Source organism: Hyperoodon ampullatus, assembly GCF_949752795.1.
Source record: "Hyperoodon ampullatus genome assembly, chromosome: 14".
In the NCBI taxonomy this organism is placed as follows: domain Eukaryota; kingdom Metazoa; phylum Chordata; class Mammalia; order Artiodactyla; family Ziphiidae; genus Hyperoodon; species Hyperoodon ampullatus.
In genome coordinates this window covers 24,074,275-24,099,772 of record NC_136927.1, presented here as the reverse complement: position 1 = coordinate 24,099,772, position 25,498 = coordinate 24,074,275, and the positions used below count along the sequence as shown (strand labels likewise).

The 25,498-nt window shown below is 60.7% G+C and overlaps 6 protein-coding genes across 12 annotated transcripts; 3 read left to right on the top strand and 3 right to left on the bottom strand.

The window, feature by feature from the left end:
• The first annotated feature begins 3,500 nt into the window (after positions 1-3,500).
• BICDL2 (BICD family like cargo adaptor 2) lies at positions 3,501-9,892 on the top strand. 2 transcript variants are annotated; one of them, XR_013811249.1, is made up of 11 exons: positions 3,501-3,536; positions 3,654-3,967; positions 6,261-6,476; positions 6,609-6,725; positions 6,863-7,009; positions 7,888-8,085; positions 8,202-8,351; positions 8,814-8,944; positions 9,195-9,315; positions 9,407-9,645; positions 9,793-9,892. XR_013811249.1 is itself a non-coding variant. In XM_079719687.1 (10 exons), exons 2-10 carry the CDS (start codon positions 3,686-3,688, stop codon positions 9,554-9,556), a joined length of 1,512 nt encoding a protein of 503 aa, XP_079575813.1. In that variant the 5' UTR covers positions 3,501-3,536; positions 3,654-3,685; the 3' UTR covers positions 9,557-9,892. The 2 variants fall into 2 exon arrangements, 1 of the variants encoding a protein (XP_079575813.1); XM_079719687.1 differs by having other exon boundaries at positions 9,407-9,892.
• Positions 9,893-9,927: 35 nt separating this feature from the next.
• THOC6 (THO complex subunit 6) lies at positions 9,928-13,007 on the bottom strand. Of its 2 annotated transcripts, XM_079719689.1 has the most exons (13): positions 12,810-13,007; positions 11,896-12,011; positions 11,731-11,795; positions 11,537-11,640; positions 11,417-11,454; positions 11,285-11,333; positions 11,092-11,163; positions 10,888-10,990; positions 10,753-10,802; positions 10,604-10,666; positions 10,392-10,502; positions 10,172-10,306; positions 9,928-10,093 (listed from the first exon to the last, which is right to left on the bottom strand). In XM_079719689.1, exons 1-13 carry the CDS (start codon positions 12,879-12,881, stop codon positions 10,013-10,015), a joined length of 1,059 nt encoding a protein of 352 aa, XP_079575815.1. In that variant the 5' UTR covers positions 12,882-13,007; the 3' UTR covers positions 9,928-10,012. The 2 variants fall into 2 exon arrangements, with proteins under 2 accessions (XP_079575815.1, XP_079575816.1); XM_079719690.1 differs by lacking the exon at positions 10,172-10,306 and having other exon boundaries at positions 12,843-13,007.
• A 283-nt stretch (positions 13,008-13,290) lies between these two features.
• On the top strand, positions 13,291-14,601 carry HCFC1R1 (host cell factor C1 regulator 1; the record flags this gene model as incomplete). Of its 5 annotated transcripts, none has more annotated exons than XM_079719505.1 (4): positions 13,291-13,395; positions 13,706-13,762; positions 13,876-14,004; positions 14,248-14,601. In XM_079719505.1, 4 exons carry the CDS (start codon positions 13,301-13,303, stop codon positions 14,381-14,383), a joined length of 417 nt encoding a protein of 138 aa, XP_079575631.1. In that variant the 3' UTR covers positions 14,384-14,601. The 5 variants fall into 5 exon arrangements, with proteins under 5 accessions (XP_079575631.1, XP_079575630.1, XP_079575634.1 ...); XM_079719504.1 differs by having other exon boundaries at positions 13,849-14,004; XM_079719507.1 differs by lacking the exon at positions 13,706-13,762 and having other exon boundaries at positions 13,301-13,395; positions 14,251-14,601.
• A 256-nt stretch (positions 14,602-14,857) lies between these two features.
• Positions 14,858-16,864, bottom strand: TNFRSF12A (TNF receptor superfamily member 12A; the record flags this gene model as incomplete). Its single annotated transcript, XM_079719363.1, has 4 exons — positions 14,858-15,471; positions 15,557-15,691; positions 15,914-16,018; positions 16,771-16,864. 4 exons carry the CDS (start codon positions 16,862-16,864, stop codon positions 15,416-15,418), a joined length of 390 nt encoding a protein of 129 aa, XP_079575489.1. The 3' UTR covers positions 14,858-15,415.
• Positions 16,865-19,385: 2,521 nt separating this feature from the next.
• Positions 19,386-20,051, top strand: CLDN6 (claudin 6; the record flags this gene model as incomplete). Its single annotated transcript, XM_079719262.1, has 1 exon — positions 19,386-20,051. The coding sequence occupies one exon, from the start codon at positions 19,386-19,388 to the stop codon at positions 20,049-20,051; it is 666 nt and encodes a 221-aa protein (XP_079575388.1).
• A 1,333-nt stretch (positions 20,052-21,384) lies between these two features.
• Positions 21,385-22,038, bottom strand: CLDN9 (claudin 9; the record flags this gene model as incomplete). Its single annotated transcript, XM_079718853.1, has 1 exon — positions 21,385-22,038. One exon carries the CDS (start codon positions 22,036-22,038, stop codon positions 21,385-21,387), a length of 654 nt encoding a protein of 217 aa, XP_079574979.1.
• Between the last annotated feature and the right edge of the window lie 3,460 nt (positions 22,039-25,498).

Below are 25,498 nucleotides of genomic sequence, written 5' to 3'. Positions count from 1 at the left end.
TCAGGGCTGAGCCAGAGCTTGGAGGCTCCAGGAAGCTGGCTTGCTTCGGGGGTGGCTGGAGACCAGAGGGCTGGGTTATTATCATCCCTGCTCTTATCTGGACATGTCCCAGCATCCCTAGGGCTTCTCTGGGGCCACTCTGTCACTCTTATCCATCTTCACCTGTGATCAGCAGGGAGGCTGGGAGAGGGGAGCTGGGGGACAGGGGAGGGGCTGGAGGCCAGGACTCAGGTCCAGCAGAGAGGCTGGAGGCCAGATTCAAATGTCCAAAGAATGACTGGGGCTGGGAGCCGGGCAAGATGGAATGAGAGGTCGGCCATGCAGCCACAGACAAATCACTTTGCCTCCCTGAGCTGGTAACCTGTCTGTGAATGGTAATGACTTAATAGAGTTGCTGTGAGGATGAAATACATTGTAATACATGTGGTGAGTCATTTCTTAGGGCCCTGCTGAGGATCAGGAGCACAGCCTAAGCACTGGTACTTCACCCTCATTGAAGTCTCAGAACTCCATAAGCTAGGAACTGTGATCGCCTCCATTTTACAGATGGGGAAACTGAGGGCTGCAGAGGCCAGTCAGCTGAATGACACATGTACACACAAACTGGAATTTGGACTGAAGCCATGTGATGCCAGCACCCGCGAGCCAAGTTCTTTTGCTGTTTGTTTCATTGGTGCCTTTCTGGTTTATAGGTCTACACTTCCTCCAACCTCCTGGGTGGACTGTGAAACTCCTTTGGGAGTAGGGCCTTGAGCACTTCATCTCCAGGTGAGCCCACCCCCTGCCTGGCAGGAGCGGGGCTCAGGGAAGGCTTGCCGAGTGTGGGTGCATTATACCTGGGGCCCCGGGTGGTCCTGGTATTTGGAGGGAGTCAGGTGGCAGCAGCAAGGCAAGGCTGGGGTGTCTCCAGCCCTCTGAAGTCTGCCAGGCTGTCCCACAGGTGCTGTGGGAGAATGTAGTGGCCTTGCCAGGCAAGGCAGCCCACAGACCCCTTTGCAATGTAATTGGTACCCCTGCTCTATGCTGGCAGGAAACCTTGTCCCAGCCCTGGACACAGTAGTCCCAGCCCCTGAACCACCCCTCCAAGGAATCCTTGCATCCATTTCCCCACAAGTAAGGAGTCCCAGCTCCCATCTTCCTCCTGTTTTTCTAAAACTCAGCCAGATAGGACTCCAGTCCTCCAAGACTCAGAAGCCCTGACCGCCCCCAGCCAGAGGGGCAGGGCACCCAGCTGATACTGGCTGGCAAAAGCTGATTATGGACATTTCTGCCCGTCTCCACATTCAAGGATGTCACATCAGTAGCTTGAAATCAGCTTTGGAGGGAGGACTTACAGCACAGAAATCGGCAAAAGCAACAAATCAGGGCATTCTTTTTCCCCAGAGAGTCTGTTGTTAAAGTGTTACCAGCATATACCATTGCTCCCAGCCCTTCATCTGTCCCTACTCACCAGGCCAGGAACCCCTTTTACAGGGACCCAGGGAGCCCTGTAAGTCTGAGGAGACTCCTGACAAGCCACCAGGCCACGGCAGGGGCATCCCCTGCATGCCCAGGCTGCACTGGGCTGGACCCCAGAACCCAGGCCTGGATCCTCCCAGTCTCCATACCCAGACCTCTGCCTCTGACTCTGTGCAGCCTGGGAACTGAGAGCCTCAAGTTGGGAGGTGCACAGGCTAAGGTGTGGTTATGGGCAAGTCACTTTAGCTGTCACCTACAGCACGGGAATCAGCATAAGAGCACACACCCTGAAGTCACACTTGTGCTGCTCACATTCAAGTTCTGTCCATGTGACCCCAAGCAAGTTAGATTCTCCCTGGCCCTCAGTTTCCTCATCTGTAAAATGGGGATAATAGTAGTTCCTGCTTCATTAGGATGTCATGAAAGTAAAGAAGTTATCCCCATATAAGAGAATATTATTACTTAGCATATTACTTAGCATTAATACATGTTAGATTTGTTGTTATTGTTAATAATTTCCTATCCCACAAGGGCAGTTGTGAGGGGAGAGGAGCTGACATATATGCTCAGGGGTCTGCACACAACAGGTGCTCAGTTAATGGGCCCTGTCGTTTTCCGATGGCAGCAAGATGGGTCACTGGCTCTGACCTGGGTGGAGGCGACTTTCTTTAGGCCCCACCTGGCCATTCCGGCCACCAGGGGGCGCCCCAGCCTTGCCCGTGGCACCGCCCCCTCACCTGTGCGGGCAGTTCACCTGGCGCCGCCTGCGGAAGAGGGGACCAGGGACCGCGGGTACCTCGGAGGGAGCCCGGCGTCGTCGGGTGAGAGCCTAAGGGGCGCCGAGGACAGGGGCCCTTCGAGCTTCGGGCGGACCGGGCCGGGGAGAGTGGGCGAGTGGGGGATGGGGCGGGGCAGGGGCGGCCGGGCCGGACTCCCGGGGCCGGGAAACGGGGGACGCGGGCAGGAAGGAAGGCAGGAAGGCGGTGGCTGGCCTTCCGACGCCTAGGGTTGGGGGTCGAGGCGTTGGGGACCCTGACGCCTGGGTAGAGGTGCTAATAACTGGTAGCTCGGTGCCGGGAGGGGTGAGGAGGAGGGATACCCCTGAGTCCCAGAGCAGTGTTGGGCCTGCAGAGGCCACGTCAGGGAGACCCCCAGTCTGGCCAGGGGGCATTTGGGCTGGGACTGCCGCTGATGCCTGGGTCCCGAGAGTAGGCCTGCGGTCGGACACCTGGCGAGGAGAGGAGGGGAAGGGATAGATGTGTGTGCGCGCGTAGGGGGTGGGGGAACCTCAGGAGTGCTGGAGAAGGGTAATATGCCAGGAAATCCCCGTGTGTCCCCTCCCTCCTGAGCCCTGGAGCCCCTGAACTGCGGGCCCTGGCGGTCCTAGGGAAGTGCCACCAGGCTCCCATCCCCAAAGCCGGGCGGGAAGTAAACAGAAACCTGGAGTGGCCGGGCGGGCGGCAGTGCCGGCACAACCTGTTACCTCGCAGGCCCGCCCGCCCGCCCGCTCAGGGCCTGGAAACTGGGGGACTGGGGCCAGCAATCCAGAAGTGGTGGGCTGAGGGTCCAGGCACCTAAGTTCAGAAGGATGGGGACCTGAGAAAATAGGAAAACAAGGGCCAGGAGGGCTGGGGGGCTGGGAACTTGGGCCTGGGCTTCTGGAAGGGGAGGGTGCTGGATTTCTGGGGGCTAAGGGCTCAGGACACATAAGTTCCCCAGGCCCTGTATTCTTGGGAGAAGAGGCTGGACTCATCGCAGAGTCCTGAGTCCCAAGAACCTGGGTTCTGGGAAGAGTTTCCCAGCTGGTAAGAGGCTGGGAGCCAGAACAGCTGGGTCCTGGGAAGAGGGGGGTGGGGACTGTCGCTGGGGTGGTGTGTAGTCCTGGAGCACTGGGAGAAGGTTTCCTGGGAGCAGAAAACATCTGCCAGAGGCAGAAGGCTGGACAGCTCTTTTCCTGCTTCTCCCTGACTCAGTTTACCCTGGGGACATTAACGGAGCTGGACAGCCAAGACACAGATCATTAACCCTTTATGGCCCAGGGAGGCCCTGGCTGCAGAACCGAGAGGGCCAGTAGGCAGGTGAAGAACTGCAGGAGAGCCACGTCTTGGCCAGTGTGTGTGTGTGGGGGGGGGGGCGGGGCAGTGAACCCCTTTGGGCTGCGGTGTAGAGTGTCATGCAGCTACCTCTCCCCACAGACCTGCCTGTCTCCACAGACACTGCAAGCACCATGAGCTCCCCAGAAGGGCCCAGTTTCCCATCCGGGCTGCTCTCCGGGGGCACCTCCCCCAGCAGCAATGAGGGCTTCTTCCCCTTCGTGCTGGAGCGGCGGGACTCATTCCTGGGAGGGGGCCCAAGGCCTGAGGAGCCCGAGGACCTGGCCCTGCAGCTGCAGCAGAAGGAGAAAGACCTGTTGTTGGCCGCAGAGCTTGGCAAGATGCTTCTGGAGCGCAATGAGGAGCTGCAGCAGCGGCTGGAGATGCTGAGCACCCAGCACTCTGAGCATGAGGAAGTGAGCTGACAGCAGAGGGCAGGGCTGGGGGGATGGAGGACAGGGGAGGAACCAGGCAGGGGGGCAGGGAGAGGAAAGCCAGGCAGCGGGATGCCTCCGGAACAGCAGTTCAGGTCTGGGACCAGCCTCCCTGGCAGTGTTGCCCAGTGGTTAAGAACATGGGCTCTGAGGGCAAGACAGGACCTGGGTTCAGATCCCTGCCTGGCTGTGTGACCTTGGGCAAGCTGCTGGACCTCTCTGAATCTTGGGTCTGTCTCCTCAGCAGTATTGCAGGATCCCAGCCAACAGATCCTGGGCTCTCTCCCTGCCTGGCTCTGGGCTAAGCACTTTCCATGCATCATCTCGGTCAATTCTCACCCAGCTCTGGGAGATATGAACAGTTCCCTCTGCCCAGGCTGTGGTCAGCCACACTCTCACCCTGGGGGTCACATCTGGTCCCCTAAACACCCTGGACACCACTGACTCCTGTATCCATGTCGTCAGCCCCACACCCTCCCCAGCTGGCCACCTAATGGGCATTTCAACATAAGTGGCACTAGATTCCATGACCCCATCCCCTGCTGTCCCCACCCCAGCTTCCCGCCGTAGGACCAGAGCCTGCACATCTCTGTGACCTCTCCCTCCCACACTGGCAGGCCCTGTTGATTCTTCTTCGAAACTAATTGTGAATCTACCCACTTTTCATCGTCTCTCCAAGCTGGCCGCAGCCCCATCATCTGCCCCAGACACTGCAGCTGCCTCCTCACTAGTCCTCAGCTTCCACTCTTGCCCCCTGAGCCCCTTCTCCATGCGGAAGCCAGAAGGATCTTCAAAAATTGCAAATCAGATCATTTCAGTCCTTGCCCAGAATCTCTCAGTGGCTCCCCCTCACATTTAGAATGAAACCAAAACTCCTCCCCATGTGACCTCCTTGACGTCAGTCATCTCAGCCACGAAGTCCCTCCTCAGAGGGGGCCTTTTTTCAGTTCCCTGAGCAACACACGCTTATTGCCTCAGGGCCTTTGCACTTGCTGTCCCTTGCTGTAGCCTTCTTCCTTCTTGCCCTGCAGGAGTCAACAGACATCACTTCCTCCTGAAGGAGCCCCCACCCCACCCCACTCCTCTTCATCACTTCTCAGGGTTTCTTTAGAGCTCTTAATGTCCCCCCTCTGAAACTACCTGGTTCAAGCATGTGTCCATTTGCCTCTGGACTCTAAGCTGCTTCAGGCACGGAACTTGGTGGTCTCACTTACTGCTGACAAAGACTCCAAAACGGGGTGAGCTCAGGAAATATTGGATGGATGGATGGATGGATGGATGGATGGATGGATGAATGGATGGGACTTGGAGATATTACAGAACTTGCCTTACCACAAAGCAGCAGCGGAGCAGGACAACGGCCAGAACAATTGGACCCCGAACCTGTGGGCTCCATCCTAGAGCTGTGTTGCCCCCACAGTATTTGGTTAAGGGCTTGGCTGCCTGGGTTAGAATCCCGGCTCCACTAACTCACTGTGTGTCCTTGGGCAAGGCTTTTAACCTCTCTGAGGCCCAGTTTCCTCATTTGTAAAATGAGGATGTTAAGGAGTCTAAGTCTCGTGGAGTAAATAAAATAATATAATATAGGTAAAGTGCTAGCACAGGCCCTGGCAGGAATGCCTGCTAATCATTGTAGCAGCTGTGGTTAGCTTCACCTTCCTGCGTGGAGAGTCTATGACGGGGAGGCGGGAGACGCTGGCCCCCTGACTTGCCTGCCTCCACAAGCTGGGCATCTGGGTGTGCCAGGAGCACCCCCCTGCTGGTTAGACAGGTTTGGGGGAGGGCAGGCGGAGGCCTGGGGCCAGGGTGTGGCTGACCAGGGATAATTAGAGGGAGCTGGCCAGGAGGAGCTGGGGGAGAGGGACCGAGCAGAGAGGCTGGGCAAAGGCCGAACCTCCAGAACCCCTGGAAGGCAGGTGTGTGAGGCCATGGGCCGAGGCTTCAATTCTGCCAGACTCAGGCGCCACAGAGGCGCCTACGCCCTCGGGTCCAGAAGCCCTGGTGGCAGCCAGAGGTGAGTGGGCATCAGGGAGCCCCACCCAGCTCTGGCCCAAGGTCAGCCCCTCCTGGAAGCTTCTCTCTATTGCTCCCCCCCCCCCTACTGTCTGAGGCTGTGTCTTGCCCTCTGCCCACTTCCTCCCCGGCTCTCTCATGTTTCTGGTTTTTAGGCCTGTCTCAGACCCCCCTTGGACTTTCTTTGGGTCTCTGTCTGTCTCCCTGCGTCCCCTCCAGTCTCACCTCTCCCTGTCTCTACCCTCTGTCTCGGCCCCCACAGCGGCTGCAGCAGGAGAACCATGAGCTCCGCCGAGGCCTGGCAGCCCGGGGAGCCGAGTGGGAGGCCAGGACTGTGGAGCTGGAGGGGGACGTGGAGGCCCTTCGGGCCCAGCTGGGGGAGCAGCGTTCTGAGCAGCAGGACAGCGGACGGGAGCGGGCACGCGCCCTCAGTGAACTCAGTGAACAGAACCTCCGGCTCAGCCAGCAGCTGGCCCAGGTGGGACGGCCCTGACCCCGGGTCCCTGGGCAAGGAGGGGCAGACACCTGGGTCCTGGTGGGAGTGGGTGCACTGGGCTTGGTGTTGCGGCTTGGGCCAGCTGAGGGCTCCACTGCCTCTCCCCACCCTCAGGCCTCCCAGACTGAGCAGGAGCTTCAGAGAGAACTGGATGGACTTCGGGGGCAGTGCCAGGCTCAAGCCTTGGCTGGGGCAGAGTTGAGGACACGGCTGGAGTGTCTGCAGGGGGAGGTGAGTGTCTGCAGGGGGAGGTGAGTGCCTGCAGGGGGAGGTGAGTGCCAGCTGGGTCTACTGAGCCTGGAAGGCTGGCTGGGGGCTGTCTGTGCCTGGCCTAGCCCTTCCACTCCAGCTCTGAGGCCTTTCCCCAGAATCAGATGCTCCAGAGTCGCCGACAGGACCTGGAGGCCCAGATTCGAGGTCTGTGTGAGGAGGTGGAGAAGGGCCAAGGCAGGCTACAGGCAACCCATGAGGAGCTGCTGCTGCTACGGCGGGAGAGGCAGGAGCACAGTCTGGAGGTGACTAGTAGGGTTGGGGTGGGCAGGTGCATCCAGCAGGGGCCTTGGCCACTGCCTCAGGGCTTCCTGGGAGAAGACACCACAGCTGGGTCACTGGGAGCCCTAACAGCTGGACCAGAAGAGCACAGGCATTAGCACAAGGGCAAGTGGGAGCCATAAGCTACTGAGCAGGGGCAGTACTCTTAGAATGCATCAGAGACTGGCATCTGGGAGGCCAGGGATGGGGCTGAGGCCAGAACTCAGGGCAGAGATGATAGGGACCTGGACCAGGTCTGTGAAAATGGAAGAAAGGAAACGAAAAGAGGCAGTATGGCTTGATGTTTGAGATCTCAGGAGTTTGCACTTTGTGGTCAAATTACCTGGGTTCTTATTTCAGTGTCCCTTCCTACTATTGTGGAACACCAGCCTCAGTTTCCTCATCTGTGAGATGGGATGGTAATGGTACATGGCTGTGGTAAGGGTGTGAGACACTCAGCACATTGCCCAGCTTAGAAGAAAGGATCAGTCAATGCTGGATGACAGCATTAGTGAGAGTTAGAAGGTAGACCGGTATGGTCGGGGGAGGGGGTGGGGCTTTTCGAGGTGACCTGGTTGGGTGAGACTGGAGGGAGGGTGATGGGAAACTTTGAAGCCGGGGCGCCTATCGGCGCCCTGCTTTATAGCGGAGGAAATCGGTGTCTGCCGAGGGAACTGCGCGGCCCAAGGCAGCCCAGCGATCCGGGAGTGAGAGGCAACTTCAGCGCTGGGGTGCGCGGACGCGCGGGGCTGCCTGACTCTCTGCGGCGCGCCGGCGCCCCCTGTGGGCCGGCTGCGGGATGCCGGTGGCGGGAGCACCTGGCTGACCGCCCTTGTTTCGCTCTGTGGTGGGCTGGTCGCAGCTGGAACTCGCGCGCTCCGAGGCGGGGGAGGCACTGAGTGCGCTGCGGAGGCTGCAGCGGCGGGTCTCGGAGCTGGAGGAGGAGTCGCGCCTCCAGGACGCCAACATCTCAGGAGCCTCGCTGCAGTTAGAGCTTGCCCATAGCCTCGACAGCGACAAGGACCAAGACCAGAACGCGGACAGAGGCGGAGATGCTCTGGTGAGCTCTCGGCCCACCAGCCCCCACACGTACCATCCAGGAGGGCTGCAGACTCCGCCCCTCCTTTTTTCCCCACGAGGTTCGACACTGCACTGACCAGTTTCTTTGGTGAACAGGCCACTCTGTCCCCGGAGACCCAAGAGGCATCCAGCCACCAGCCTTCGCCCCAGGAGGAGAGGTTGGAGCCTCCCAGGAAGCGAGCATCCCTGAGCCCAGCGGAGATACTGGAAGAGAAGGCGGCGGAAGTGGTCCAGTTGCAGGATGAGGTGGGGGGAGCATAGTACTGAACGCAAAACCCCTCTCAATGTCAGTTTCTCTTTCCCATCTACATCTCCGAACCTTTGCCCACGAATTCCCCTCTACCTGGATAGCCCTTCATCCCAAAAAACTTGCAATCATGTTTGAAGAGCCAGCCTGTATGTCACCTCTTCCAGGAAGACTTCCTGGACTACACTGCCCCTTTGGTCCCACCTCCCAATGCTTCTCCATGCATCCTTCCTGCAGGCTTATACCACCCATCTAGCCCCGACCAACCCCACCCCTCTAGGCGCTCAGAAGATTCATCTCCAGCACAGGACCACAGCTGTCTGGGTTGTTTGTGGAGCAGGCGGGGATGGGGGTGGGGGAGGGGCGGGAGGGCGGCGAGCTGGAGTCCAGGCTGCCTGGAAGAGCAAGAGCTGGGACACTCAGGGGTCTACCTGCCTTTCTGCACCTTACCCTCTCCGCAGGTGGCGCTGCAGCGGGAAGAGCTACAGTCCCTGCGGGAGGAGCTGCAAAGGCAGAAGGAACTGCGGGCGCAGGAGGATCCCGAGGAGGTCTTAAGCGGCGCCCTCTCGGATCGGGACGAGGCCGTGAACAAGTGAGCATCTGCCACCATCCACCACCGCCCCGGGGGGGCTACAGGCCCCCAGGACACTCTGGCCTTTCTGGGTCTCGGATTCCCTCACGCGAGTGCTATAACTGTCCCCACTCTGATGCAAGGGCCCCCTAACCTCCCTGGTTTCGGTATTAGCGGCCTCACTCCCGCCTGGGTCCAGGAGCCCCCAACCACCACTGTTCGCTGAGGCCCCAGCGCCTTCGGAGCTGCTCTCTGCCCCTCTCTCTTGCAGGTCGCTGGAACTGGCCCTGGAGCTCGGCCGCGTTTCTCTGGAGCGCGACTCCCTCTCCCGGGAGCTGCTTCGCACCATACGCCAGAAGGTGGCGCTGACGCAAGAGCTGGAGGCCTGGCAGGTGAGGGGCGGGGCCGGCGGGGCGGGGCGGGGCCGGCGGGGGCGGTGCCGAACGTTGACCCAACCCGCCGGCCCGGCCGCCCTGCCCGCAGGACGACATGCAGGTGGTCATCGGACAGCAGCTGCGATCACAACGCCAGAAAGAGCTGAGTGCGGCTGGATCCGCCCGGAGCCGCGCCCCGCCGCGCCTCGGCCCTGGGCCCGCCGGCGGCTTCTTCAGCAACCTCTTCCGAAGGACCTGAGCGCCTGGTCGAGGGGGCCACCTTTGCCCTCTTTGGCTCACTTTCCTCTTCTGGCCAACGGAGCGACGGGCCCCGACTGTCTGCCAAAGGTGGCTGGTGCCCTCTCCACCCCGAGGGGCTGGGCAAGGGCTCACCGGGAGCAGGGGCCAGCTATGGGGGCCAGGGACCCCAGGTGGGTGGCAGGGGCAGGTGTGGCAGAGCTGTTTTTCGAATCTATATAGGTCTATCTTTTCCAGGGACTAGGCCCCCTGGCCCCCGGCATGCTCCAGGACAGAGGTGAGGGTGGGTATTTATGTATCAAGCTCAGACAGAATAATATATAAATCATTGCACCGACTTGGCCTCCATTCTTGGGAAAAAAGCACATAAAAAAAAAGCCCAAAATTTTATTAGTATAATAAAAAAAAAAAAAAACACTCCAAACCCCTGAGATGGAGGTGCGGGTGTTGCTGGAGGTCAGAAGGACAGGGAGAAAGCTCGGTAACCCAGATTGGTGAAGACATCCACCCTGCAGCTGTTGCCTGCGGCTGTCAGGACCTAGAGGCAAGAGGGGAGTGACTGACCTGCCCACACGCCCTGGCCTCCCAGGATCCCCACTGCCCCTTGCTGAACCACCTTGCACTCAGGGGCTGCTGGTTGCTGGTTGAGGCTGAGGCTTAGCAGCCCTGGGGAGGAGCCAGGCACCTGGGCCTTGAGCTCCCCGCTCAGCTGCCACTGATTGACACAGCGACCCTGTCCAGCTGACAGAATCTGTGGAAGACAAGGAGGGGCCTCAGGGTTCAGGGCTGCAGGGGGAGCGGGGCAGGGCTGTCAGAAGCAAGACAGAGAGCCTCACCAAGTCCTGGTAGAAGGTAACGTGCTTCTGTGGTGCCCGCATGGGGAAGACGGTGGTGGGTGTGGAGGATCGAAGGTGCCAGAGGGTTAGTGCTGGTCCACCTCCACAGACCTGGGCAGAAAGGTGGGGGGTCCCCAGCCGCCGTGAACCACAGGCCCTCAGCTGGACAGGGCCCAGAGCTGCCACCCCATCCTGCACTCTGCCCAGCTCACCATCCAGTCGGAGTCAGTTGCCAAACATCCAATCCAGCGCCCATTGTGGGGCCTCGAGCACTCCTGGGAGGGAGGAGGAGAATAGAGGAGGTGAAGACACAGGAGATGCCCAGAAAGGAAGAAGGACAGAGCATGGGGTGCGCCCTCACCTCGTGCTTGTAGACCTCAATTGTCTGGACCTCCTTGGCCGTGCGGAGGTCTGTGGGGGAAGAACCATAAAAAGTACCCTCTTTGCCCCAACCTCCCTTACCGCCATCTTTCCCTCCAATCAGACATTCCCTTACCCCAAAGCCGCACGGCCCCATCCTCGCCACCTGACAGCACCTCGGGGCTCCGCTCCCGCAGTGCCAGGCAGTGGATGTAGTCCGTGTGGCCCCAGAGGGCCCGCTGCAGGGAGAGGGGCAGTGTCAGGACAAGATCCAGGAAGGATGCTGCTGCCCTTGCTCCCCCACCCTGCCCCTGCCACTCCAGTTCCACAGCCCTCTCACTGTGAAGGTCCCCGTCTCAAGGTCCATAGTATGCAGCTGACAGTCTCCCCCTGCCAGGATGAGAGAATTCTCCTGCAGAAGAAGGCAGGATGGGGTCAGAAGAGAATGTCAAGTCAGAACAGGGAGAGGGGAAGGATTAAAATTTGGGCCCCAAACAGGGCAGGGCAGAGCCCCGATTAAAAAGGGCTCAAACCTTGGGGACGAGAAGCAAAGCATTGATCTCAGGTACTTCCAGACTGGTCCTGGGAGAGGGAAAGCAGAATCAGCTCTTGTGAGGGAGTACCTTCACCCCCACATGCCCTCTGCCCACATGGGCCTGGCTCACCTGTATGGGGGCTGACGACGCCACAGCTCCTTACAGCCCTTCATGGAGGAAAACAATGGGTGACCTCAAAGGCTCTCTCTGGGTCTGGGCACCTCACCCTTCCCCCAGGTCCACACTCACCTTCTTAAGGATCTCTGCCCAAAGCCAGGCCTTCACCTCCCCATCCCCAGCACTGAGCAGATGTCGATCAGTGGAGACCATGCTGTAGACGGGTCCATCGTGGGCTAAATGGAAGAACAGAACCTGAGTGACCCCGTCCTGCTCCTCTCGTCCACCCGGGGGTTCCCTAAGCTGGCCTCAATGCCTGCACCCACCTTGGAAGGTCACCATGGGCTTCTTACTTTCCTCTTTGGCCTCAGAGCTCAAAGCAGCAGACAAGCTGAAAGGACAGGGGCCTGAGAGTCAGAAGCAGGGGGCATCAGCCCCAGGAGGACCAAGTGCCAGAGCTAATGGATGGTGGGGAGCAGGGGCAAGGGTACCTAAAGATGGCTATCTGCCCATAATTGTTGCCAGCTGCCAGGAACTTCCCACAGGGTGAGACATTCTGGGAAAAAATGATCATGTGCAGCCGCTGCAGGGCCTGAAATACTTCCATCTGTGGAGAGAGGCTGGATGAAGGCTGTCTGGGGCGTCTGGGACCCCTGATCCACACACTCCTTCCTGCTTCCCCTGCTGCAGTCCGGCCTCCCGCCACAGTCCGGCCTCCCACCGCACTGACTTCTCAGTTCTCCTTTGTATAGCCCACCAAGCAGGCACCTGTCCATATAGTCCCAGGGGTGGCTCGAAGAAGGAGGTGAGAAAGGGGAGAGTTGAGGCTTGATGCCTAGTGGAACTTTTGACCAAGGACTCAGCCTCTCCTCCAGGTTTCCTCAACTGTCAAAAGGAGCTCACGGGAGATTTTGTCACGACTGGATGAGCTACTGTATATAAAAAGCTTCGCACAGGACTGCCTCGGAGAAACCACTTAAAAAGTGGCTCTAGGGGCTTCCCTGGTGGCGCAGTGGTTGAGAGTCCGCCTGCCGATGCAGGGGACATAGGTTCGTGCCCCGGTCCGGGAAGATCCCACATGCCGCGGAGCGGCTGGGCCCGTGAGCCATGGCCGCTGAGCCTGCGCGTCCGGAGCCTGTGCTCCGCCACGGGAGAGGCCACAACGGTGAGAGGCCCGCGTACCGCAAAAAAAAAAAAAAAAAAGTGGCTCTATTACTCCAATACAGAAAAACGTACTGACTCCTAATCCGTATCCTGACTTTCATGTTAGGCCCCTGAGGTATTTCTGGGTTACTCTCCCTCCCTCGGGTCAGAATCCGAGTCCCACCAACAGCCCACGCAAAACAGGTCTTGAGGGCACGACTCCTTGCCGGCCCCTTCGGAGCCGGGCATGTGGACTACAAACCCCAGAAGGCACCGCGCATTGCGCTCCCCTCACCTGACCCAGAGGCACCGCTTGCGGCATGGCTCGCTCCATATCGAGAAATAAAAGTCCCAGAGTGCTCCGCGCGCGACGAAGCCTCACGAGACCGGAAGTGCCAGCGAGCGCCTCCCTTTCGCGGCGCGTCACCTACCGAATACCGCTGGCGGGGCCGGCGTGAAGGCGGCCGCCGCGTAACCCGAGTCCCAGGAGCGAAGGTGACCGCCGAGAAGGCCCCAACACTAAGTGGCGCCCTCCTCAACGCCACTACCCCAGGTCCCCTCCTCTACCTCCCCTCCCCTACCACGCTGAACCGACCCGCCTTCCAGTCGCGTGCCGTCCGTCTTCCGCGCCTGCGCGGAACCTGGCCGCGCGCGCGCGCCTAAAGCCACGCCCCACGCGTTGAGCCACGCCCTCGGAGGCTCCGCCCCTGTCGCCTGGATCCCACCCCTCCGCTCGCAGGACCCCGAACCCCAATGATCTTGCAGCAACCCCTGGAGCGACGCCCCCAGGGTCGGGCCCAGCGCGACCCACGGGCCGACTCAGGGGCGTCCCGAGGCCTGGACGCGAGGTGTGTGTGGGGGCCCTGGGTGGGCCTGGCCCGGGGGCCCAGGAGCTTTGGCTGGGCCCTCAGGGCTGGTCTGCAGCATGATACGCGGTGGGGTTTATCGGCCGGGCTTGGGCATGAGCTAAGACAGGGTTGCAGACTCGGGACAGACTCCGAGGCAGGCTTCTGGATGGTCTGGGAGAGGGGGTGACTTAGGCGTCAGCTGAGACAGGGTTGGGCTGGGGGCTCCTGGCTGACGCTGCAGGCTTAGTTGGGCAGATCCTGGGGATGGGTCCAAGAGGGTGGAGTGCTCCTGGCTCTCTTTTCTTCCCAGCTCCCCTCTCCGAGGAGCTGTGCCCATGAGCACCAAGCGTCGCCTGGAGGAGGAGCAGTGAGTTTGGGGGCAGGGAGGGACTCCCAACCAGCCCTCTGTCACCTCAGGTCCCCATCAGACTACCTCTATTCTGAATATCCCAGGCTGCCTGCCTCCCCGTCTCTCCCCAGGGAGCCCCTGCGCAAGCAGTTCCTGTCTGAGGAGAACATGGTCACCCACTTCTCTAGACTCAGCCTCCACAATGACCACCCTTACTGCAGCCCCCCCATGGCTCTCCCCCCAGCTCTGCCCCCACTCAGGTAGGCACGATCCACAATCCACTAGCTGGGCCTTCTGGAGGATCATACCCAATCCTCAGAGCCAATCTCCAGGCTCTGCCTCACCTTGCTATTTTTAGCTTCTAGCCAACCTCTGTTGTTTCCCTACTTGGCTCCTTGGAAGGTGCCAGCAGTCCAGGAGCCCCTGGGGACCTGTACCAGGTGGGTTGTGGCTCTGCCAGTCCAGCCTCAGCCCTGTGCCGTGACTGTCATTTCCTCTTCCAGAAGCCCTTGCTCTGAGCTGCTTCTCTGGCGCTACCCTGGGAACCTGATCCCTGAGGCGCTCCGGTTGCTGAGGCTGGGGGACACCCCCACCCCCCACTATCCTGCAACCCCAGCTGGGGACATAATGGAGCTCTGAGTGTTGGGGGCAGTGCCCCTGCCCACCTTCCTTCTTCCCCACAACAGGGGAGCCCAGCACTCCCACGAAGGGGGCAGCTGCCCTGCTTTTCCTCCAGACCAGGCCTCTGGGCACCAGGACCTTCCCCCAGCAGAGGACACTGAGCCCCACGGAGCCCTGGGGTGGGAGGCGCAGGAGCATGGGAAGGGAGCCGTCCCCTCCCCAGAGAACTGAATAAAGATTGCTGAGCAAATGAAGGCTTCAGTGTGGAACCCAGGGCCTTTGGGAAGGGGAGGGAAGGGCAGGGGTGCTGGATGCTGGGGTTTCTCCTCAAGATCTTCCCTGGAAAACGGTCAGGGCACGGCCAGGTCCTGGCAGGCTGGGCTCAGGCATTGAGAATGTGTGAGTCAGAGCCTCACCCCCACCCCCGCGGCTGACTCACTCCTCCCTCCAGCTCTGGGAAGTCAGGCTGGGATCATGCCACTCTCCAAACCATTTAAAGTTAAAGATTCTTTTATTAATAAATTCTCTCCCCCTCCAAACTTTCTTCCCAAAATAAATATCTCCCCCCTTTTGGGGTTTGGAGGGGCAGTGTCTTAGGGCCAGCCCTGCTAGAGGGCCAGCCCCCTAGTGTTAGGAACAGGTCCCTAGCCCCCCAGGCTGAGACCCCGTGGTGGAATTTCAGTACATCTGAGTGGGTGGGTCCTGATGTTGTGTCTGTCCCTCAGGTCAGCCTGGCCCCCAGGCCATAGTGGGGGTGAGGGGACCCTTGTGCAAATGCTGTGGTTCCTTAGTGTCAGCTGTCTGGCATGAGCCAGCCAGGGTCTCCTTTTCTATTCTGGAGCCAGAGTCAGGGCAGTCAGACACCTTGGAAGACCCTTCTGAAGCCTGGACCCAGGCCTCAGAGAGGTGATTCGCTGTCCCCCATCCCTCCACACCCCTGTGGTTGGAGCAGCCTGGCTCTGGCTGTGTCTGGGAGGCTGGGGCTGGCTCCAGAATGAATGAATGAATGATGAGTGGACGCAGCCTCCTGCTGGCAGGGGGCGCTCACTGTCACTGGATCAGCGCCACGCCAGGGCAGCCCTCCCCGCCGGTCTCCTCAATGGGGGCTGCAACATAAGAAGAGGGGCATCAGGAGCGGGGGAGATGTTGAGGAATGATGGGGGGCCGTCGGGCGGGCGGGGACGCACTTACTGGTAAACTTTTCTCTCCTGCGGCACCGTCTCCAGACCAGGAATCCGGAAAGCAGCCCCAGAACGAGGGCCAGGCTCAGGGCACCCCCCAGGATGGGCCACAGCAGCCTGAAGGAGGCTGGAGGGGCCGCAGCGCCTGGGGACGGGACTCCAAGTCAGACCTCGCCCCTCTAGGGACCAGCCCCGCCCCCTAGATCGGAGCCTTAAGCCTTTCTTCCACCGTGGTCCCTACCCCAGTCAGAGTCCCTTCCTCACTCCAGCCTCTCCCAGTTAATTCCACAGATCTGCTCCCCTCTCCACCCAGCAACCTTCTCCCCCAGTCTGGGGTCCGCTCGCCTCTGGCCCCGCCCCCACTCACAGCCCAGGCAGAAGTCGCTGTGCGGTCGCGTGGGGCACGATGCGCAGTCCATGCACTTGTCTAGGTCCGCGCTCCAGGAGCTGCCGCGAGAGCAGGGGGTGGTGCCTGGGGAGGGGGCCGCGAGTCAGAGGCGGGGGGCGGGGGGCGGCTATTTTTGGGGCTGAGGTCAGGGTCGGCCGGCTCGAATAACGTGAGTCACCGGCGCCCTCTCTCCACATTCCTCACAGGTGACCGCACGGCCCGACCGGGACACGGCAGCGCGGGGGAGAGGGGGGCGTAGTGCGGGACGCTGGGGGGAGGGGGTCAGGTCCCCATAACAGCCCCCCCGCCGCCGCCGGCGGGTGACTCATTCCTGGGCACCGGGCCCGACCCCGGTCCCTCCCCCCGCATAGCTGGGCACTGAAGTCACCGGATGGAAGGGGGCACCCCACATGGTATGGGGGGCACAGACCTCCGTGCCTCTCAACAACCCCCCCAACTCTTCGGTCAAGGGGGGTGGGCAGACCCGGTATGGATCAGGCTGGGGGCGTGCCACCTTACCGGACGGGACATCCCTCCCTCAAACTTTTCTTCTCTCTCCACTTCCGAGTCCAGACTCAAGACCGAAGCCTCCCCCGCCCCCCAAGTTGGACAGGCGGGAAACTGAGGCCCGGACTACGGATGAAGCTGGGAGCGAAATGGGACCTGTCCCGGCCAGGGAGCGCGGTGTCTGGAGACCACCTGACCCCGGATCCCCATGTCCGCCTAGTCCCCCCAGTTCTGCCCCCTCCTCTAGGCCCCCAATGACGGCTCCCCGATCCCGGATCTGGGATTCCCCCGTCTCCCACGCCCTCCCGCCCAGCCCGGGCCGGGCATACCTGGCACTCGCTCCCCGGCCGCGGCGCGCAGCAGCGCCAGCCCGAGCCCCAGCACGAGGAGCCGCGGCAGCGGGCGTAGCGGGCCAGGAGACATGGTGCTCGTCGGGCGGCGGCTGCAGTCTGCGCTGGCCGCCCGCGTACCGGGGCAGACAGCAGCGGCCCCGCCCCCGCCTTCCGGGGCGGATCCCTAGCCTCTGCCCGCCCCGCGATCCACCCCTAGACGCCGGGTCCAGCCCGGACCTCTAAGTTCAGTCATTCGCTCAACAAACGCCGTCTGGCCGCGGGAGCGGCCAGAAAGCCAAAGGGATGCAGATCTGGCCCTGCCTTCTTGGTGCGGAAGCCCAGGAGGTGCGTGTTGGGCGAGAGGGCGGATCTGACACGAAACAACCCAGCACAGAGAAAGCTGTTCCTTAAGGGCCCCGAGAGTATGATAATAACCATACAACAAAAATAATAATACTGTGCCCTTTAATTTCTACCTTAGGACATAGTTACATAGTAAAATGTGGGCTTGTTGTGTCCATTTTTCAGAGTAAAGTGAGGCTCGGGAAGGTTAGGTGAGTTCCGGAGTCGAGCCCCAAGCTATGTTCGGCTCCATACCCTGCGCCTTGACCCACTGCTTGCCGGACTTCAGCCAGTTGATGCCCTGCACCCGGGCCAGATGGGGGAGCAGTGGCTCCAGGCTCGAGCGCCCTCCACTGACGAGGTTGGGATTCGCGCGTCCGCCGCGGTGTGGACTGGGGTCTCTGCCCCTCCCCTGGGCGGTGGTCCGGTGACGTCATTGCCTCTTTAAGACCCCCGCCTCCGCCCCAGTCCCAGCACTCCGCCTGCTACTCCGAATCTAGGTGGACTCATTCGCAGGTGAGCCTGGGGGAAGTGTGCGTGTCGTGGGGGAGGGGGTAGGTGCCTCGAAGATAGGGGGGCAGGGGGAGTGGCGGAGTTGGGCTGGGGTGCGCGTGAAGAACATGAACTGATTGGGCGGCAGCCACCCAGGGCCAGGAGCCCCTGGGCGGGGGGCTGCACCAAAGCCCTAATGGGGTCCTTTGGCAGAAGGGTTAAACGCCCCTCCCCCCAGCCCGGGGACAAAGGCACCGAAACCCAGGCGCCCCTCCCCCCCTGCGCTTCCCTCTGGGGCGGGGCTCCCTTCCCCCTCACCTGCGGGAGCGGACCCTGCAGCTAGCGCCGCCATTAGAACCCTCCAGGGTGCGCGGCTTCCAGGCCGGGGGGCTGAGGACACCCTCCTTCGGGCCAGACTCAGAAGGGAAATAGGGATCAAGAACGGGAGGGGACGCCCTCGGATGAGCCGAGCCTGTAGTGCGTGGAGAGGGAAGGGGTCGAGAGCAGGGACACTCTTGTAAGGGAGAGGTGCCGGGTGCCTAGTCTGGTGTGGCCCCGGCCCTAACCCGGCCAGAGTCCTGGAGGGCTGACACTGGGTTTCGGATTAGCGCTGTAAGGCCCCCCGCGTCCTATCTCCCCCCAGGTCATGAGTTCGGCCCGGGTTATGGGCGGGTGCAAATGAGTGGAGAGTCTGCCCTCTGGCCACCCTGGTGGGACCGGCGCTAAGTTTAGGTCCGAGCCGTGCGCGGGAACTTTGGGCAGTGGAGAGCCACAACGGGACCCTGAACGGAAGGGATCCCCCGCGGCGACCTCCAACACGAAGTGGGATGTGAGGGGGCCAGGGCTGCCCCAGAGGAGATGTTTCACTGGACAGACCCCAAAGGTGGTAAATTCTTTTAGGGAAGTTATGCCCTGAGAGGATGGCATTTGGGGCAAGACTACACAAAAAAATGTCACCAACCTTGGGGGTCTACTCTGTGGCCCCCCTAGGGGAGGGCAGAAGGGCAGGAACCAGGGAGGCAGCCGGTGGCCTTGGGAAAGGAAGTGCTTTGGGGTGGGAGGGCTGTTTTTGTTTTTGTTTCCCTCCATCTCTCCTGCCCCATCCAGGGTCTGACTGGGTGGGATTGTTTGGGCCAGGCAGTGGCAGGCAAGGCCAGGGCTGATTGGCCACTATGTACACAAGATCTTAAGATCAAACTGGCAACTGCCTGTTTGGGGACAGAACCAAGTTGGGGTGAAGGGTTTGGACATTTATGTTGGGTGCTGGGAGGAAACTTGGATCTCTATTCTTGGTGTTAAAACTAAGTTTTAAGCCTGAAACTCATGGCTAGAGCAAACCTACCACCCATTAACCCTGTGGAAACCACCAAAAAACTGCATTCTATTGTTTCATCCCTTTTGCCCCTTTGTACCCAAAGTAGCTGAAGCCATGGGCGAGCATGTGCATAGGCTTTATATTTCATTTGCACTCAAAACAACTAGGACTGGGTTGCTTACTTTTTCACTCTTATAAACCAGTGCCTGTCTGGGGAAAAAAAATACTAAAGCATTAAATGCTCATTTTGCCGATGAGAAAATGAGGCTCAGGGAGCATGCCTTGCCCGTGTTACAGGACACGGTGTCCTGATTCCCAGGGTTCATACTCTTGGTGTCCTGTGTGGTGGCCATGGCATGTAGCATGGGGGTTAGCATTCATTGGGAACCAGGGGCTGGGCCATCTGATCTTAACGTTACTCTGCTTCTGTCCCGCAGTGCAGCTCCTCAGCCTCAACCTTGCCATGGCCTCTGCTGGTCTGCAAATCCTGGGGATCATCCTGACACTGCTTGGCTGGGTGAATGCCCTGGTGTCCTGCGCCCTGCCCCTGTGGAAGGTGACCGCCTTCATCGGCAACAGCATTGTGGTGGCCCAGGTGGTGTGGGAGGGGCTGTGGATGTCCTGCGTGGTGCAGAGCACCGGCCAGATGCAGTGCAAGGTGTACGACTCGCTGCTGGCGCTGCCCCAGGACCTGCAGGCTGCCCGAGCCCTCTGTGTCATCACTCTCCTAGTGGTCCTGCTCGGCCTGCTGGTCTACCTCGCAGGGGCCAAGTGCACCACCTGTGTGGAGGACAAAGACTCCAAGGCCCGTCTGGTGCTCATCTCTGGGATCATCTTTGTCATCTCAGGAGTCCTGACCCTGATCCCCGTGTGCTGGACGGCCCACACCATCATCCAGGACTTCTACAACCCCCTGGTGGCCGAGGCCCAAAAGCGGGAGCTGGGAGCCTCCCTCTACCTGGGCTGGGCAGCTTCTGGCCTTTTGTTGCTGGGTGGGGGGCTACTGTGCTGCACCTGCCCCTCTGGGGGGTCCCGGGGCTCCAGCCATTATATGGCCCGATACTCGGCATCAGCCCCGCACACTGCCTCTCGGGGTCCCTCTGAGTACCCCACTAAGAATTACGTCTAATTCGGGAAGGGGAGCGGGGGCTCCCTTGAGAGTGGAGCCTAACCCTCTGAGCTGGAGCCATGGCAATGGTGATCCATGACAGCTTTGGTGTTTTTGCTTTATATGGGGGGGGGCGGTGGTTAATCCATTTGATAACCCACCTGGGCTCTGCTACTGGCGTTCCTCACCTTTGGATGATGGAGCCAAAGAGGTGATGCTTCAGAGTTTCTGGATCTTTCTCAACCCTGGACACCCCGATCTTAGAGACCAACCTGGAGCTTTGGGTCCCATGTGAAGGGTGCTTGCTATCCAGGTGCTTTCATCCTGTCCCCGAGAGTTGCTGCTGATGCTGGGGGTAGGGCCTCCCTAGGCCTGCAGAGACAAGCCTTCCCTTGCTGGTCAGGCCTCTGGAACCCCCAGGGGCTTTTGAGCCACATGTAGCCTCTAGAGGAGCAGGTGATGTTACCAAAGACCCACCCACCTCCAAGTCTTCTGACCTCTGGCTCCTCCATCTTGAGTCATGTCCCCCCTGTGCTGACCCCTGACCCTCCCATGCCCAGCCCCTGTGCACTTCTGCCATGTCCTGCCCACACTCACCAGTTTTTACTAAATAAAGCACGTTTTGTTTGGTTACTTGCCTTTGGTGTTGCTGGGGGTCTGCTGAGTGCCAGCCTGGCAGGAGGAGGTGGGCACAAGTCACTCACCTCCCGTGTTGCCCCCGTGCCTTGCGTAGCCTGAGTGAGGTTACCCACTGGGCAGCACCTGGAGCAGGCCTTGGCCTGACAAACCCAGGAGAGGCCATCAGGTTTTCCCGGCCCAACCACAGATCAAAGGAGCCGGGTTACAAACGGTCTATTTATTCCCTACTCAAAAGGTGGGGGTGAGGCGGGGAGATGATGGGCAGGGCCTCTGGGCCTGGAGGAGAGTGGCTGCTCCCAGACGACCTGTCCTGGGCCTCTGGATGCTGGTAGTGGCCAGGTCAGAAGGGACCAACTCCAGGCCACGGAGGGCATAAGGAGCTACGCCCTTTGGGTGAGGCCCAGGTTCTGGGGGCAGGGGAGGGCTCAGAGGAAGAGGAGGGCCAGCCTGAAGAAGAAGAGAGAGCAGACGAGAGAAAATTGGGGGAAGCAGGGGCAGGCCAGGGCACCCTGCCTGGATGGAGGTGGGGACCCCACTGAGGAGGGTCTAGACTCAGTCAGGCCCGCTGAGACTAGCCCTGCAGCTGGGCTGGGCTCCAGCATCTGGAAAGTGGGTTTCACCTGGGGGAGGGATTGACAGTAGAAGGCAAGGATTAGGGCAGGGCATCCAGCACAAGGTCAAGGTTCTAAGCAGCAGGCTTCCATGGACATTCACCTCACACGTAGTCTCTCTTGTCCAGCCCAGATGCACCCGAGCGGGAGGGGATAGAGTAGCCCAACCTCGGTCCCCGGGGCCGGTCGATCTGGGGCGGGGGGCATGTGCAGCAGAGGAGGCCCCCGCCCAACATAAGCAGGGCAGACGCCGCCCAGCCCAGGTAGAGAGAGGCTCCCAGCTCCCGCTTGAGGGCCTCAGCCACCAGGGGGTTGTAGAAGTCCTGGATGATGGCGTGGGCGGTCCAGCACACAGGGATGAGCACCAGGATGCCTGAGAGGAGGAGGAGGATCCCCCCGGTGAGCACAATGCGGGCCTTGGCGCCTTCATCCTCCACGCAGGTGGTACACTGTGCACCCGTGATGGCCACCAGCAGGCCAAGCAGGGCCAGCAAGAGGGCGATAACGCAGAGGGCTCGGGCAGCCTGCAGGTCCTGGGGCAGCGCCAGCAGCGAGTCGTACACCTTGCACTGCATCTGGCCGGTGCTCTGCACCACGCAGGACATCCACAGCCCCTCCCACACCACCTGGGCCACCACAATGCTGTTGCCGATGAAGGCGGTCACCTTCCACAGGGGTAGGGCGCAGGACACCAGGGTCCCCAACCAGCCCAGCACAGCCAGGGTCATGCCCAGGAGTTCAAGAGCAGTCGAAGCCATCTGTCCCCTCAGTTAGGTCTTCCCAACTCTAGGAAGCCTGGATGATTTGCAGGAGTGGGTCCGATGGTGCGGAGCGTAAGTCAGCGTCCTCTGACCAAGACAGTCCTCACATCTGTGAGCCTCTGGCAAGGCACCTTCTCGCTCCGTGCCCCTCACAGATGTGTCTCTGAACCTCCACAAACACAAATCAACCTCAAGTCCTGCTCAGCTGAGCGGCTGGTGTCCCTTCGAGGGGCCCGTCGCCCCTCAGATGCCCAGCAGCTGCTCCGCAGTCAGGTCCCACCGCCAGCTGTCTGACCCAGCTTGCACGGACCCTCCCGACCCACCTTCAGGCTGAAGAGAGACGTGTCCCCAGAGTTGGTGCAGGTTCACGCTGAGCCGCTCACCTGGCGGTGCCACCTGGGGACTCTGCTGGCTCCCGGTTGCAGGCGGGGTTTTAAGGCCAAGGCAGGGGAGGAGCAGAGAGGCCGAGACTGGGGAGGCCAGAGTGATGGGAGGAGGCGGGGCTGGGGATGGGATGGGGGCCTCAGGGTCAGTGCGGGGGTGGGTCATGACCAGGATGGAACAGGGGAAGAAAGAACATCCATGCCGTGGGAACCCATGGACAAAGGAATGGGGAGACTGAGGACCAGCTGTGGAGGAAGGAATGGGGGCCATAAAGGAACTGGCTCAGGACAGAAGTGGGAGGGTATCTTGGGGAGCCTCCTGTCCCCCGCCCGCCGCTGTCTCTGCTCTCCGCCACCCCGTGATGCAAACGCACCAGCTTCCCCAGTATCACACACCCCGCCCCTGTCCACCTGCCCGCCAACCGGGGACTCTCTGGAATCTGATCTGTCTCCCGTCTCAGCCCAGTGGCGCTGGCAGCTCCCGAGGGAGGGGCCCCGCCCACACTGTTCCCCAGCAACAGGTGCCTGGCGCTCAGCTCAGGTGGCATCACCCAGGCAATGGCCTAGAAAACCAACCCCCCCAACTTCTACATCAGCTCAGGTGTGCCATCCCCACCCCTGCTGCTGAAACTGGGGGCTGAGCTGAGGGTGTCTGGGGGCCGGGGACAAAGAGCCCGTTGTGCAGGTGGGGGAGGGGGAAGGGGGAGAGTAGCAGGGGCGCGAGCCCTCCGTGGGGGTGCAGCCCTAGCACCCAACTCTGTTCCTCGGGGAGTGGGACACCACAGAGGAGGGCGTCCCTGAGCCCTGCCCCACAGTCCTCAGGAAAGACACCCCTCCTGAAGACCCCCTCAGAGCCTGTGACTCCCCTCGTGGGGGCAGCCTGGAAGTCACACAGACCATGGCTCAAATCCTGCCCCCCACCCGGGGCCAGTTCATGGAAGGTCACGGTCCTTAGCCTCCTTGGGTCAAAGATCCCCTTGAGAAGCACACAAACAGGAACCCCTCATTTTGGGCAGGCCATGAGCTCCTTCAAGGCTCTCCCTGGGTGCTAAGAACTGAGGATTTTTCTGTGAAAAGGGAGTTGGGGGCTGATGAAAATTCCAGTCTCCAGGGTGGTGGGGAGGACCCCCGGGGGAGAGCCTCTCCACCCGCCCTCCTCCTGAGGAAGCTGGAGCTCACCTGGCCTGTGGGGCAGGGGTGGGAGGCCCCCCAATGCACACCTGGTCGCTGCACCACTCTACGACCCTGAGGGAGGGGAGGGGTGCTAGGTGCCTCCTCACCTGCCCAGTGGGGCTTCATTTATAAAGGATTCTAATTTCAAGTGGCTGCATTGCTTCTGGGAATGGGTTTTAGCAATTTTTTGGAAGAGAGGTTTATATCTTCACCAGATTTGCAAAGGGGTGGGTGCCCCAGAAAAGCACAAGAACCCCTCCCCCTAAAATGGAGCAACTGAGGCCAGTGCCAGCCAGTGGGTCTGATAGGTGGACTCCAATGATTGGAGCTTTCTCCACACTGGGTGCCTCCCCAGAGAGGGGCAGAGATCAACTGGTATGGGCTGACCTGGTGGCCCCCGGCCTGAAGACGGGAGGAGGGTGCTAATGCTAGCTGGCTGGGAAACGGCCAGAGCTCCCTGCTGGCTGTGATAGGCAGGGGGAACCCTGGGCAGGTTGTCCAGCTCATCTAGTGCCCCCTCACGCCCCCAGGCCTCAGATTTCATGGGGGTAGGGGGTGGTTGAGAAGAAGGGCAAATAGAGGCAAGCCTTCAGTGGGCTCCCTCTGGGGCCACCAGGAATCCAGTCACACAGGTTTGGGCAGGCAGGTGTCAGGGAGCGGCAGCCAGCCCGGATCTCTGGAGGGCCCACCGAACCGCACAAAAGGCCTCCCATCCTGGGCAGCCTCAGCCCAGGGCGTTTTCCTTTCCCAGGCCTGGAGAGAGTCTGCCTCCTGCCTTGGGCATAAGGTCACCAACTCATCCTGATTTGCCTAGTACGTTCCTGGTTTGAGCACTGAGTCCTGTGTAGGGGGGTCGGGGGGGACAGGGACAGTTGGTCAGCCTGCAATTGGGCCTTGCTTTAAGGGCCCACCAGTTCCACAGGCAGCTCCAACCCCCTCCCCCCAACGTCGTGATGGGGCCTGGTGTGGGCACTACACACACCAGGTAAACGTGGTGCCCAGAGATGGCACTAAGAGGACCCTGAACTTCTTAGATCCCATTTCCTCTTCGGCCCGACATGTCTACACTCTACCCCTGCACTGCCACACGGGAGGTGGGCGCTCAGAGGATGAAGACACCCCTCTCGCCGCCGCCCCCAGAAACCAATCCCAGCCGGACCTGCCTCCGGGGCCGGGGCAGCTTCAGCTTCCTCCCACCTGTCTCCCACTTTTCCCCCTCTTGATAAGGCGCCTCCTCCACAGCCTAGACGGAGAGTAAAAGTGTCAGAGAACTAGGAGAGGCACACTGTGTGTGTGTGGGGGGGGGATGGGCAGCAGAGGTCAGAGTCCCAGGGCACCTGGGCAGGAATGTACTGCCCACCCTCAGCCCTCCTCAGGCCACGGCTGGGAGGCCCCAGGCCCTCTCTTAGGTCCTCTGGTCAACCTGGATTCAGCTGGATCTGGGAACCGAAGGGTTAAAGTTGGGGCCTAGGCTGGGCCTGGGACTCCGGCTGGAAGGCTATCGAATGGAGAGGCCGGGACCCCCACTGTGTAGTTACCATCTCAATGACACTTTACCGAGTTCGCAGGAAGCCCCACCTCATCCGCCACCTCCTGGGAAAGAGGTGGGGGAGGAGAACCTTCCCCGCTGTACCAATGAGGGAGGAAACCAAGGAAGTGGAGGAGGGCTTGCCCTCCTCACCCCTTCAGGGAGGGACAGAACCGAAACTAACCTTTGTTCTCTCTGGGAGGGTGGAGGGGTAGGAGGCTCAGGTGGGCAGAAGAGACTGCAGCTCAGCTTAGATGGAGGTGAAGTGGGAGGGGCTTAACTCCAATCCTATTGTCCATCTCGCTCCCCTTACAGGGGAACAGGACAAGAGAGGGGAACTGACTGTGGCCACCATGGTGCCAGGAAGGGTATG